We start from the raw sequence: 13,021 nt of genomic DNA, 5'->3' as shown, positions 1-13,021 counted from the left end.
CAGATACGATCCGCCGGACGTTTCTGACCAGAACTAAACATTCAGTTTCTCAGTTCTGGAACCAAAACAAAAGATTGGATCAGTGGAGATTCTGATCAGATGATCCACCAATCGATCGGCTTCCTGCCACCGAACGCCTGCTAATCCTCACTGACCTTTGACCTAAAGTAGCCTGAACTCGACAAGCCAGAGGTCGGCAGTGGTTAGCAGAAGCTAAAGCTAAAGTGCTACACCAACATGTTATTTAGCAGAAGCTAACGCTAAAGTGCTACACCAACATGTTTAGCAGAAGCTAACGCTAAAGTGCTACACCATGTTATTTAGCAGAAGCTAAAGCTAAAGTGCTACACCATGTTATTTAGCAGAAGCTAAAGCTAACGTCCTACACCAACATGTTATTTAGCAGAAGCTAACACTAAAGTGCTACACTATGTTATTTAGCAGAAGCTAACGCTAAAGTGCTACACCATGTTATTTAGCAGAAGCTAACGCTAAAGTGCTACACCATGTTATTTAGCAGAAGCTAAAGCTAAAGTGCTACACCAACATGTTATTTAGCAGAAGCTAAAGCTAACTGCTACACCAACATGTTATTTAGCAGAAGCTAAAGTGCTACACCAACATGTTATTTAGCAGAAGCTAAAGCTAACTGCTACACCAACATGGTATTTAGATGAAGCTAAGTGCTCTAATTGTTAGGAAACTTAGCTAAACTGCTAAACATAAAACTAGCTCTGCTATTAGCGCATTAGCATTAGCGTGCTCAGCTCTGCGTCAGATCAGATTTACGTCGGTTTTTGCAGGTTCAGGACTGGGAGGCGTTTGGTGGTGAAGGTGGAGCTAGCAGTGCTAGCTGTGCTAGCTTTGCTAGCTGTGCTAGCTGCTGGAGGTTCTGACCCGGATCCAAACCGGGTTCTATTGGGTTCAGTTCTGGACAGAAACAAACAAGTCAAAGACAGACGGATGACTTCCTGTAGGGGATCCGGTCGGATCAGGACCCCTGAGGAAGAAACGGAGCGACAGGAAGCCGGCAGAGGCAGCATCATGCTGGGGGCCTTTGGTGAAGCTAATCGAAGGCAGAAATGTAACGTTTGTTTCTTGGACTGGACTGCAGGCCTTTCAGGTCCGTTTGCATAAAAACACAGATTTATGACGAAAAAACGTGAAATAAAATCCAAACTAATCATAAAAACATGTTTCTGTAAAGCAGAAAAACCGAAAACCACACAGATCAGAAACCAAACCATCATCTGGGAGGAAAAGTAAGTAAGTAAGTACACCCCATCGTGCAGCAGGGTGTACTTACTTACATCCAGGATCTCAAGTCGTTCATGAATTCTGCTGAAGCTTCAGCTCCAGTAAATAAAATCAATAAAACCAGTCGGCCATTTTTGTTTTGTCTCTGCTCGTTTTCAGCCAATCAGCAGCCGGTTTCTGTCTGTATTAGCCAAACTAAATCCAGGCGATTCTGCAGCCTGAACAGAACCGAACCAAAACTAGCCAGCTAGCTAGTTAGCATTGAGCTATTAGCAGCTAGCGGCAGACCAACGGCGGACCGGATTAGCAGGTTAGCCTGCAGATGGAAAACCTTCGTGCTGAACAACGGCTCCTGTTTACGCTGGTCTCCGTGGCGACTTGGTTTCCCTGTGGGATCAACAGAGTCATTTATTAGCATCAGATTAGATTAGGAAGGTCTAATCTCACTAATCTAGTCCAGATCTGCAGCTGGCGGCCGCAGGAATCAGCCTGAGGGCCAAAAATGGAGCCCGGGCCGCAACTTTGGACACCTCTGGTCTAGTCCAATCACTGACGCCTGGTGCTCGGCCCAGAGGACGTCGTCATGACGTCTCGGCGTTGCTGACCTCAGTCCGGCAGCCATCTTGTTTCTGGAGAGCAGCCGTGACCTTTAACCTTTGACCTGATGCAGAACGATGGTTTAGTTTCTGTAACGAGTTTTCATTGGGAAACCAGAACCTGGCAGCTGGGCGGTTCTGGTTCTGTGAGCTGGAGGAGGCCGACGGTCCAGTCCAGTGGTTCCGGTCCAGTCATGTGGTTCCGGTCCAGTCCAGTGGTTCTGGTCCAGTCCAGTGGTTCCGGTCCCATCCAGTGGTTCCGGTCCAGTCATGTGGTTCTGGTCCAGTCCAGTGGTTGCAGTCCAGTCGTGTGGTTCCGGTCCAGTCAAGTGGTTCTGGTCCAGTCCAGTGGTTCTGGTCCAGTCCAGTGGTTGCAGTCCAGTCCAGTGGTTCCGGTCCAGTCCAGTGGTTCCGGTCCAGTCCAGTGGTTCTGGTCCAGTCCAGTGGTTCTGGTTGTCCTCGCTGTGGTTCCGGTCCAGTCGTGTGGTTCCGGTCCAGTCATGTGGTTCCGGTCCAGTCGTGTGGTTCCGGTCCAGTCCAGTGGTTCCGGTCCAGTCCAGTGGTTCCGGTCCAGTCCAGTGGTTCCGGTCCAGTCGTGTGGTTCCGGTCCAGTCCAGTGGTTCCGGTTGTCCTCGCTGTGGTTCTGGTTCCGGTTGTCCTCGCTGTGGTTCCGGTCCAGTCGTGTGGTTCCGGTCCAGTCCAGTGGTTCCGGTCCAGTCCAGTGGTTCCGGTCCAGTCGTGTGGTTCCGGTCCAGTGGTTCCGGTCCAGTGGTCCCGGTCCAGTGGTTCCGGTCCAGCGGTTCCGGCCCGGTCCTACTCGCTGTGGTTCCGGTCCAGTCGTGTGGTTCCGGTCCAGTCCAGTGGTTCCGGTCCAGTCCAGTGGTTCCGGTCCAGTCGTGTGGTTCCGGTCCAGTGGTTCCGGTCCAGTGGTCCCGGTCCAGTGGTTCCGGTCCAGCGGTTCCGGCCCGGTCCTACTCGCTGTGGTTCCGGTCCAGTCGTGTGGTTCTGGTCCAGTCCAGTGGTTCCGGTCCAGTCGTGTGGTTCCGGTCCAGTGGCTCCGGTCCAGTGGTCCCGGTCCAGTGGTTCCGGTCCAGTGGTTCCGGTCCAGTCGTGTGGTTCCGGTCCAGTGGCTCCGGTCCAGTGGTCCCGGTCCAGTGGTTCCGGTCCAGTGGTCCTACTCGCTGTGGCCCCGGTCCAGTCCAGTGGTTCCGGTCCAGTGGTTCCGGTCCAGTGGTTCCGGTCCTACTCGCTGTGGCTCTCCACCCACCGCCGCAGCCGGCCGCCGTACTCCTGCGGGCTGACGGTGGAGAAGGAGCGGCCATGATGCCTCAGGCGCTTCCACAGATGCTCCAGCCGCTTCTTCAGGCCGTAGGCGGTGAAAACGTCGATGATGCCGATGAAGTATCGCTGCTGCGGCCCGTCGATGACGTGCAGCGGGTTCTTCAGGTTCGGCAGCAGCCGCCGGTTCTGGGCCCGGAAGTCCGGGACGTCGGGCGGGTCGGCGCCGGTCCCGGCGGCCCGCGGACTCGTCCGGGTCGAGTCGTCTCGGTCCTGCGACGACGTCAAGCCCGAGTCCGGTTCCGGCGACGGTCCGGCGTCGGCGTCGTCCGGAACCGCTCCCGGGACTCCGGCGTGGATCGGACTGGACCCGGGGTTCACGGACCTGGAACGGTACCAGACAGGAAGTGAGGCGGACTGTACAGGACTCTGGACAGAACCGGGCCCATAGAGCAGCGAGAACTAGAACCCTAGATCTGCATCTGTAGATCTGAGGCTAGCAAGCTAACAATGTAGTTAGTTAAGTGTTTAGCTTAGCAGCCCCAATACTTAGCTTCCTAGCAAGCTAACAATGTAGCTAGTTAAGTGTTTAGCTTAGCAGCCTCAATACTTAGCTTCCTCACTATTCAGCAAATTAACCAGCTAAATATTTAGCTAGTTGGTAAACTACACATTTATCTGGCTAACTACTTAGGATGTTAGCCAGCTAAATATTTAGTTAGTTAGCAAACTACACATTTAGCTAGTTAGCAAACTACACATTTAGATGGCTAACTGCTTAGCATGTTGCTGGCTAACTACTTAGCATGTTAGCCAGCTAAATATTCAGCTAGTTAGTAACCTACACATTTAGCTGGCTAACTACTTAGCATGTTAGCCGGCTAAATGTTTGGGTAATGATTTAGCTCCCTGTGAGCGGAACCAGCAGAGCGGACGGACGGACCTCTTGGTTCTGACGATGAGCGAGGCGAAGGACAGGTTCTGGTTCCGCTCGTCGTGGTGCAGCGGCTGCTGGGCCAGCAGGAGGCTGTAGTCCAGGACGTTGAGCCGCTCCAGGAAGCCGGTGTCGATCTCCACCTGCTGGAGGAGCCAGGAGCGCTGCCGCTCTGCGCGCACACACACACACACACACACACGGACCGGGTCAGAGCGGAACCAGGCGGTTTGGATCTCCAGCCTCTGGAACATTTTCATGTGGCCTAGTCCAGACCTGAACCCAGCAGGTCTTTTCAGACTGGACTGGGTCGGTTCTGGAGGATAGAAGCGGTTCTCTGCGTGCCCAGCAGGGGGCGCGCTGCACCTTCCTCCTTGCTCCTCCTCCTCACCCAGCGTGATGAACTGGCCTTCGAAGTTCAGGTCCTTCAGAACCACGATGATCTGGCTGCCGTCCGGCGCCGGGTCCGTCCACCGGCTCACCTGGCAGCCCTTGATGTCGTACCTGCAGAAAACACAGGCAGCGTCACTGGACCCGACCGGAACCAGGGCCGACCGGGACCAGGACCGGTCCGGACTCACCGGGCGCTGATGCGTTCGTCCGGATAAAAGACGCTCTGCATCACGATGAAATATTTCTGCCAAGAAGAAAATGTGAGACGATCCAGCAGTTGGTAAAACCTCAGAAAGTTAATTTACAGGTAATTTTTCTGAACAAGAAAAAGAAACTGGCTAAATAAACCTGGATGCTAAAACACAGTTAGCATTAGCAGAAACTGACTAAATAAACCTGGATGCTAAAACACAGTTAGCATTAGCGTTAGCATTAGCAGAAACTGACTAAATAAACCTGGATGTTAAAACACAGTTAGCATTAGCAGAAACAGAAACTGACTAAATAAACCTGGATGCTAAAACACAGTTAGCATTAGCAGAAACAGAAACTGACTAAATAAACCTGGATGCTAAAACACAGTTAGCATTAGCAGAAACAGAAACTGACTAAATAAACCTGGATGCTAAAACACAGTTAGCATTAGCAGAAACAGAAACTGTCTAAATAAACCTGGATGTTAAAACGCAGTTAGCATTAGCATTAGCAGAAACTGACTAAATAAACCTGGATGTTAAAACACAGTTAGCATAAGCAGAAACTGACTAAATAAACCTGGATGCTAAAACACAGTTAGCATTAGCAGAAACAGAAACTGACTAAATAAACCTGGATGCTAAAACACAGTTAGCATTAGCAGAAACAGAAACTGTCTAAATAACCTTGAAGCTAAAATACAGTTAGCATTAGAGTTAGCATTAGCAGAAACTGATTAAATAAACCTGGATGTTAAAACACAGTTAGCGTTAGCATTAGCAGAAACAGAAACTGACTAAATAAACCTGGATGTTAAAACACAGTTAGCATTAGCATTAGCAGAAACAGAAACTGTCAAAATAAACCTGGATGCTAATATACAGTTAGCATTAGCGTTAGCATTAGCAGAAACTGACTAAACCTGGATGTTAAAACACAGTTAGCATTAGCAAGTTTTTCACACAAACATCACATTTTGTTTTCTGAATTTTAATTTGTTTTGATACATTTTGGAGTGAAACAAATCCCTTTTTTCCAAGGAGAAATGTTTAAAGATTCCTCAGTTCCTGACGTTCAGAACCAGAGAACCGGGTCAAAACGGATCTTTACCTTCCGACCGGGCGGGATCCGGATCCGGTGGACTCCTGAAAGGAAAACAAGAGAATCATCGAGTTCACAGGATCATGTTTAACGTCCTCCATCTGCTGTTTGGGGCTAAAGGTCAGGTCAAAGGTCAGGTACCTAAGAACTTGACCAGCAGTGAGTGTGGGAACTTCCTCAGATGCTCCACGTAAATCTTCAGGTTGGACAGAAGGAATTTAATCTCTCGTTTGTTTTGAGTCTTCAGGAAAAACCGTTTATCATTTCTGAAGGTTCAAAAACACAGAGTCAATAAACACCTGCTACTGTTAGCATGATAGCTAACCAAAGTTACCATACACTAACGTTAGCGACTACGCTAATAAAAGCTATTTTGTTCACTTTAGCTCATAAGCTTGTAGCAACAAACATCTGAAAAAAGTCCAATAGCTAAGAATGACCAACGTTAGCAGCTATGCTAGTGACATTATTTGTTAGCATTAGCTGATAACTTTGTAGTGGTTGAAAACCTTGCTAGCATGCTACAGTGCTAGCATGCTACAGTGCTAGCATGCGGCTGCTCTGCGGTCAGTTCCCCGCTGACCGAGCTGCAGACTCACGTCAGGAAGAAGTCGGCTTTGCTCTTGGAGTTGCTGATGAACTGCAGGTAGCAGCTTTCCGAGCACAGAGACTGCAGATACTCGTCCTCCGTGATCCCCAGCGACGCGCGCAGAGCGGCGAACACCGGGCCGCCGAACGTCTCCAGGGAGAAGTCCTGGACAAAGACGGCAAACTGTGTGGGACGCCTGCGGAGCCGCGAGGTTCCGCCGGCCGGCCCGACCTCACCTGATGCACCTGCGTGACCTTGGACCTGAAGTCGTCGTCTGAAAGGTCGTCCTGGAAACGGAAAGATTCACAATCTGCTTCAGGTTGTTTTATCTGTTTCTGTTCCTGCTTTTACAGGGAAGTGGAGGTTCAGGAACTCATGAGCCATAAAACAACAGAATGTCTTCAGTCAGAGGGATTTCCAGAGGTGCTGCAACACAGACCTCTAGAGGGAATCCTTCAAACTCCACCCATCTCTGCAGCGACTCGTTTAATTTGTTTTCTGGCTCAGTGGCGATCCGTGATGTCAGAGGCGGCGCCGCTGACCGAGCCGTAATGCTCCCTGCTGAGTCGGCGCTCCGGGCGCCACAGGGATTAGGCCCGAGCGGAACCGGGTCGGGAATTCTGTTTGTTCTGTAGCAACAGGAAGCCGGTCGGCTCCAGGCTCACGGCTGAACCTGGATCAGATTTTACTTCCTGTCAGGATCGTTTATTTATTCTTCTGCTCACAGAATGAAGCTGGAGCTCAGAGCTTCACCACGTCGCTAGCATGCTAATGAACCAATCTGCGGCTAATTCACAAAGCTAACATAAATACTGTCCATCCAGGTTGAAATGTTTGAACCTTCACGCTAATGCTAAAGCATCCCAATGAACACTGGTTCTGCTAACGCTAAAGGCGTATACCAAAATGGTTCTGAACACATGCTAACGCTAAAGGCGTATACCAAAATGGTTCTGAACACATGCTAACGCTAAAGGCGTATACCAAAATGGTTCTGAACACATGCTAATGCTAAAGGCGTATACCAAAATGGTTCTGAACACATGCTAACGCTAAAGGCGTATACCAAAATGGTTCTGAACACATGCTAACGCTAAAGGCGTATACCAAAATGGTTCTGAACACATGCTAACGCTAAAGGCGTATACCAAAATGGTTCTGAACACATGCTAACGCTAAAGGCGTATACCAAAATGGTTCTGAACACATGCTAACGCTAAAGGCGTATACCAAAATGGTTCTGAACACATGCTAACGCTAAAGGCGTATACCAAAATGGTTCTGAACACATGCTAACGCTAAAGGCGTATACCAAAATGGTTCTGAACACATGCTAACGCTAAAGGCGTATACCAAAAATGGTTCTGAACACATGCTAACGCTAAAGGCGTATACCAAAAATGGTTCTGAACACATGCTAACGCTAAAGGCGTATACCAAAACGGTTCTGAACACATGCTAACGCTAAAGGCGTATACCAAAACGGTTCTGAACACATGCTAACGCTAAAGGCGTATACCAAAATGGTTCTGAACACATGCTAACGCTAAAGGCGTATACCAAAATGGTTCTGAACACATGCTAACGCTAAAGGCGTATACCAAAATGGTTCTGAACACATGCTAACGCTAAAGGCGTATACCAAAATGGTTCTGAACACATGCTAACGCTAAAGGCGTATACCAAAATGGTTCTGAACACATGCTAACGCCAAAGGCGTATACCAAAATGGTTCTGAACACATGCTAATGCTAAAGGCGTATACCAGAATGGTTCTGAACACATGCTAACGCTAAAGGCGTATACCAAAATGGTTCTGAACACATGCTAACGCTAAAGGCGTATACCAAAATGGTTCTGAACACATGCTAACGCTAAAGGCGTATACCAAAATGGTTCTGAACACATGCTAACGCTAAAGGCGTATACCAAAATGGTTCTGAACACATGCTAACGCTAAAGGCGTATACCAAAATGGTTCTGAACACATGCTAACGCTAAAGGCGTATACCAAAATGGTTCTGAACACATGCTAACGCTAAAGGCGTATACCAAAATGGTTCTGAACACATGCTAACGCTAACACGCTAAATTCATCCATGTTTGTTCCCATAAGGAGAACATCGAGAGGAAAGTAATTCCTTTATGTTCATTGGAAGCTAAAGTAATAAATGTTTTCAACGTTAGCAAAAATGCTAAAGCGCTAATGTAAAACCTAGCTCAGCTATTAGCGGATTAGCAGGCGTCTCCTGTTCAACACAAAGTCTCAGAATCATAAAAACTGAATATAATTATTCTGGTTTTAATAATAAATGATTGTTAAATGTGTCTGAAGCTGCTGCTCTACGTTAGCATCCTGCTACGTTAGCATCCTGATACGTTAGCATCCTGCTACGTTAGCATCCTGATACGTTAGCATCCTGCTACGTTAGCATCCTGCTACGTTAGCATCCTGATACGTTAGCATCCTGATACGTTAGCATCCTGCTACGTTAGCATCCTGCTCATCTCAGTTTCAGGGCTTGTTTGGTTGCCAGGAGACGGCAGCGTTGACACGCAGAGCGTCTTTAGTTGGATGTTCAGGCCGTTAGCTGCTGAGGCGTCGCGGCGCTCCGACCTGCTGCCAAAGGGAACTACGGCAGCAGGGAGGGGTCAGTTTCTGCTGCTGGTTTTCCTCTGAGCCGAAAACTAAAGAGATGATTTTTCCTGCTCACACATTCAGAAATCCAATAATCAATCGTTGGAAAGCTGTTAGCGCCGCGGCGCAGATTGAAAAGCTTCGGATCGATTCACCGACCGGACAGAGAGAGGAGCAGCGCCAGGATGAAGCCAGAGGTCAGAGGTCACAGAGGTCAAATCGCCGCGTAGATTATGAAGAGTCGGCAAACGTGACGAAGAAGGAATCATTTTAGAGACGAATGTTCAGGAACACGAACAAGATTCACCTTCAACTGATTCAGTTTGACTCGACTGATCCAGAGACGAGGAACTGAACTGATTTAAACTGAACTGAACTGAACTGATTTAAACTGAACTGAACTGAACTGATTTAAACTGAACCGAACTGAACTGATTTAAACTGAACTGAACTGAACTGATTTAAACTGAACTGAACTGATTTAAACTGAACTGAACTGATTTAAACTGAACTGAACTGATTTAAACTGAACTGATCTGAAACGAACTGAACTGAGCTGAACTGAACTGAACTGAACCAAACTGAACTGAACCAAACCAAACTGAACTGAACCAAACTGAACTGAACCAAACCAAACTGAACTGAACCAAACCAAACTGAACTGAACTGAACTGATTTAAACTGAACTGAACTGATTTAAACTGAACTGAACTGATTTAAACTGAACTGAACTGATTTAAACTGAACTGAACTGATTTAAACTGAACTGAACTGATTTACACTGAACTGAACTGATTTACACTGAACTGATCTGAAACGAACTGAACTGAGCTGAACTGAACTGAACTGAACCAAACTGAACTGAACCAAACCAAACTGAACTGAACCAAACTGAACTGAACTGAACTGATTTAAACTGAACTGAACTGATTTAAACTGAACTGAACTGATTTAAACTGAACTGAACTGATTTACACTGAACTGATCTGAAACGAACTGAACTGAGCTGAACTGAACTGAACTGAACTGAACTGAACCAAACTGAACTGAACCAAACCAATCTGAACTGAACTGAACTGAATTGATTTAAACTGAACTGAACTGATTTAAACTGAACTGAACTGATTTAAACTGAACTGAACTGATTTACACTGAACTGATCTGAAACGAACTGAACTGAGCTGAACTGAACTGAACCAAACTGAACTGAACCAAACCAAACTGAACTGAACCAAACTGAACTGAACCAAACCAAACTGAACTGAACCAAACCAAACTGAACTGAACTGAACTGATTTAAACTGAACTGAACTGATTTAAACTGAACTGAACTGATTTAAACTGAACTGAACTGATTTAAACTGAACTGAACTGATTTACACTGAACTGATCTGAAACGAACTGAACTGAGCTGAACTGAACTGAACTGAACCAAACTGAACTGAACCAAACCAATCTGAACTGAACTGAACTGAATTGATTTAAACTGAACTGAACTGATTTAAACTGAACTGAACTGATTTAAACTGAACTGATTTAAACTGAACTGATTTAAACTGAACTGAACTGATTTACACTGAACTGATCTGAAACGAACTGAACTGAGCTGAACTGAACTGAACTGAACTGAACCAAACTGAACTGAACCAAACCAAACTGAACTGAACCGAACTGAACCAAACTGAACTGAACTGAACCAAACTGAACTGAACTGATTTAATCTGAACTGAACCAATCTGAACTGAACCAAACTGAACTGAACTGATTTAACCTGAACTGATCTGACACCAGAACATGAAGGCTGCTGACCTCTGACCTCCGGGCCGGCTTGGGGAGCCACCAGGCGGCGTCCCTCTCCACCAGGCATGATGCTGCCGACTCACCGCTGGCGGTGTGTGTGTGGCGGCTGCCAGGCCCTCCTTCATCCTGCAGGTCAGGCCGTGGAAGTCGTGCTGCTGGTCGATCTCGAACAGCCCCAGGAGTTTCCACCGCTGCCTCAGGCCGCCCCAGCGCCGCCGCTGCCTCACCGTGCCGGATCGCGGCGCCGGCGGCGGCGGCGGCGGCGGCTGCTGCAGGCGTCCAGGCGGCTCCATCTGGGCAGAGAGCAGAGAAGCAGCATGAGGCGCCGGAAGCTTTCTGCACAAATCAAAGACACAGAGGCTGCAACTGGGTTGCCATGGCGACCAGCACAATGGGATGAAAGCTCAGCGGCGCCTGATGAGCCGAGGCGACTGGCCCTTTAAATAACCGCTGATGATGTCACTGCTCCCTCTGCGTCTGATTGGTTCATCCCCAACGTTAGAGCTACCAGGAGGAACACAGACCAGCAGAACCGGTCCGGTTCCCAGACACCTGGGGGGGTCAAAGGTCATGCTACATGCTAGCCTGCAGGCTAGCCAACATACTAGTGTACATGCTAGTGTACATGCTAGCCTGCAGGCTAGCCAACATACTAGTGTATATGCTAGTGTACATGCTAGCCTGCAGGCTAGCCAACATACTAGTGTACATGCTAGCCTGCAGGCTAGCCTACATGCTAGTGTACATGCTAGCCTGCAGGCTAGCCTACATACTAGTGTATATGCTAGTGTACAAGCTAGCCTGCAGGCTAGCCAACATACTAGTGTACATGCTAGTGTACATGCTAGCCTGCAGGCTAGCCAACATACTAGTGTATATGCTAGTGTACATGCTAGCCTGCAGGCTAGCCAACATACTAGTGTACATGCTAGTGTACATGCTAGCCTGCAGGCTAGCCTACATGCTAGTGTACATGCTAGCCTGCAGGCTAGCCTACATACTAGTGTATATGCTAGTGTACAAGCTAGCCTGCAGGCTAGCCTACATGCTAGTGTACATGCTAGTGTACATGCTAGTGTACATGCTAGTGTACATGCTAGTGTACATGCTAGTGTACATGCTAGCCTGCAGGCTAGCCTACATGCTAGTGTACATGCTAGCCTGCAGGCTAGCCTACATACTAGTGTATATGCTAGTGTACAAGCTAGCCTGCAGGCTAGCCTACATGCTAGTGTACATGCTAGCCTGCAGGCTAGCCTACATGCTAGCCTGCATGCTAGCCTACATGCTAGCCTGCATGCTAGCCTACACAGGAAGCAGACGTCCAGGTGTGTTTGACTTTATAAAAGCTTCGTTTAGCTAAAGTTAGCGTAGCTGTGTAGCTGAACAGCTTCATCACCAGAAAGGATGAATATTTTTCTCCATGTTTGGTTTTTATATTTTTGGCTTTTTGTTTAAATCCTGAAAGAAAAATTAAACAACAAAAAAAGCTGTAATAATAAAACACGTCTAAGTGTTTAGCTAAGCTAAGCTAAACACTTAGCCTGACATTCAGGTGTTTAGCTTAAAGCTGCGATGTTTAAATGAATGAATAAAATAACTTGCTGCTCATGTTTTACAGTGTAACTTTTCTGCTGCGCAGCTCGTCGCAGCCTTCATTTGACTAACAAAGCTCCGGCGGGCGGTTCGGCTGGGTTCGGCTCGGTCCGGACCTGGAGTCAGCAGGTCAGCATCACTCCCAGCCAATCAGAAACATCCAAATGATCTGCGCGTTTTCAAATTATAAATAAATCTATGAGAGCAGAAAGACTCATTTTTCTCACCTCAGACTGGGTTCTGCTGGTTCCGCTGGTTCCGGTTCGGTCCGGTGTCTCTGGCTTCATGCGCCGCAGCCGGACCGGACTGATCCTGGATCCGGTCACACCCAGACCCTGACACCGACTGGCTCTGCGGGCTGATGATGGGCTCCGGCTCCACACCAGCAGCGTCCCTTCAAATTAAAAGCCCGGTCCAGCTGGGCGGACACGTGTTCCGCCCAGAGCCGGTACCTGCCCAGAAACGCGCGTCCCCTGTCGCGGGAGCGCGCATATTGACGTGAAAACGGAGTGAAATAGCCATGTGGTCCCTGAAACGGTGAGTTTTATTTAGCAAATTACTTTAAATAAATGCGGTTTTTACACCTTTATTGACACGTAATGAGCCGAACGTTCTTCAGTCCGTGTCTGTTTGAAATTCTCTGC

General features: G+C 48.0%; 1 protein-coding gene across 3 annotated transcripts; it reads right to left on the bottom strand.

Annotated features, from left to right (window-relative positions):
• Positions 1-1,124: 1,124 nt before the first annotated feature.
• Positions 1,125-12,927, bottom strand: pip5kl1 (phosphatidylinositol-4-phosphate 5-kinase-like 1). 3 transcript variants are annotated; one of them, XM_081613326.1, is made up of 10 exons: positions 12,605-12,927; positions 10,865-11,117; positions 6,580-6,630; positions 6,354-6,508; positions 5,896-6,020; positions 5,764-5,798; positions 4,647-4,702; positions 4,342-4,569; positions 4,075-4,237; positions 1,125-3,516 (listed from the first exon to the last, which is right to left on the bottom strand). In XM_081613326.1, exons 2-10 carry the CDS (start codon positions 11,072-11,074, stop codon positions 3,028-3,030), a joined length of 1,512 nt encoding a protein of 503 aa, XP_081469452.1. In that variant the 5' UTR covers positions 11,075-11,117; positions 12,605-12,927; the 3' UTR covers positions 1,125-3,027. The 3 variants fall into 3 exon arrangements, with proteins under 3 accessions (XP_081469452.1, XP_081469451.1, XP_081469453.1); XM_081613325.1 differs by having other exon boundaries at positions 10,865-11,074; XM_081613327.1 differs by having other exon boundaries at positions 4,457-4,569; positions 10,865-11,074; positions 12,605-12,918.
• Between the last annotated feature and the right edge of the window lie 94 nt (positions 12,928-13,021).

Source organism: Poecilia reticulata, chromosome 12 (genome assembly GCF_904066995.2).
Source record: "Poecilia reticulata chromosome 12, P_reticulata-male-v2, whole genome shotgun sequence".
In the NCBI taxonomy this organism is placed as follows: domain Eukaryota; kingdom Metazoa; phylum Chordata; class Actinopteri; order Cyprinodontiformes; family Poeciliidae; genus Poecilia; species Poecilia reticulata.
Note: the sequence above shows the minus strand (reverse complement) of the source record. Positions and strands in the feature narration are given on the sequence as shown.

What these genes read in the sequence shown, in the direction of transcription:
- pip5kl1 (XM_081613325.1), bottom strand. Translation starts at nt 12,664, where the DNA reads ATGAAGCCAGAGACACCGGACCGAACCGGAACCAGCGGAACCAGCAGA. An exon ending in CCAGCAGAACCCAGTCTGAG is followed by an intron (nt 11,075 to 12,604) that starts GTGAGAAAAATG and finishes CTCTCTGCCCAG; the next exon opens with ATGGAGCCGCCTGGACGCCT. An exon ending in ACTGCTGGTCAAGTTCTTAG is followed by an intron (nt 5,799 to 5,895) that starts GTACCTGACCTT and finishes TTTTCCTTTCAG; the next exon opens with GAGTCCACCGGATCCGGATC.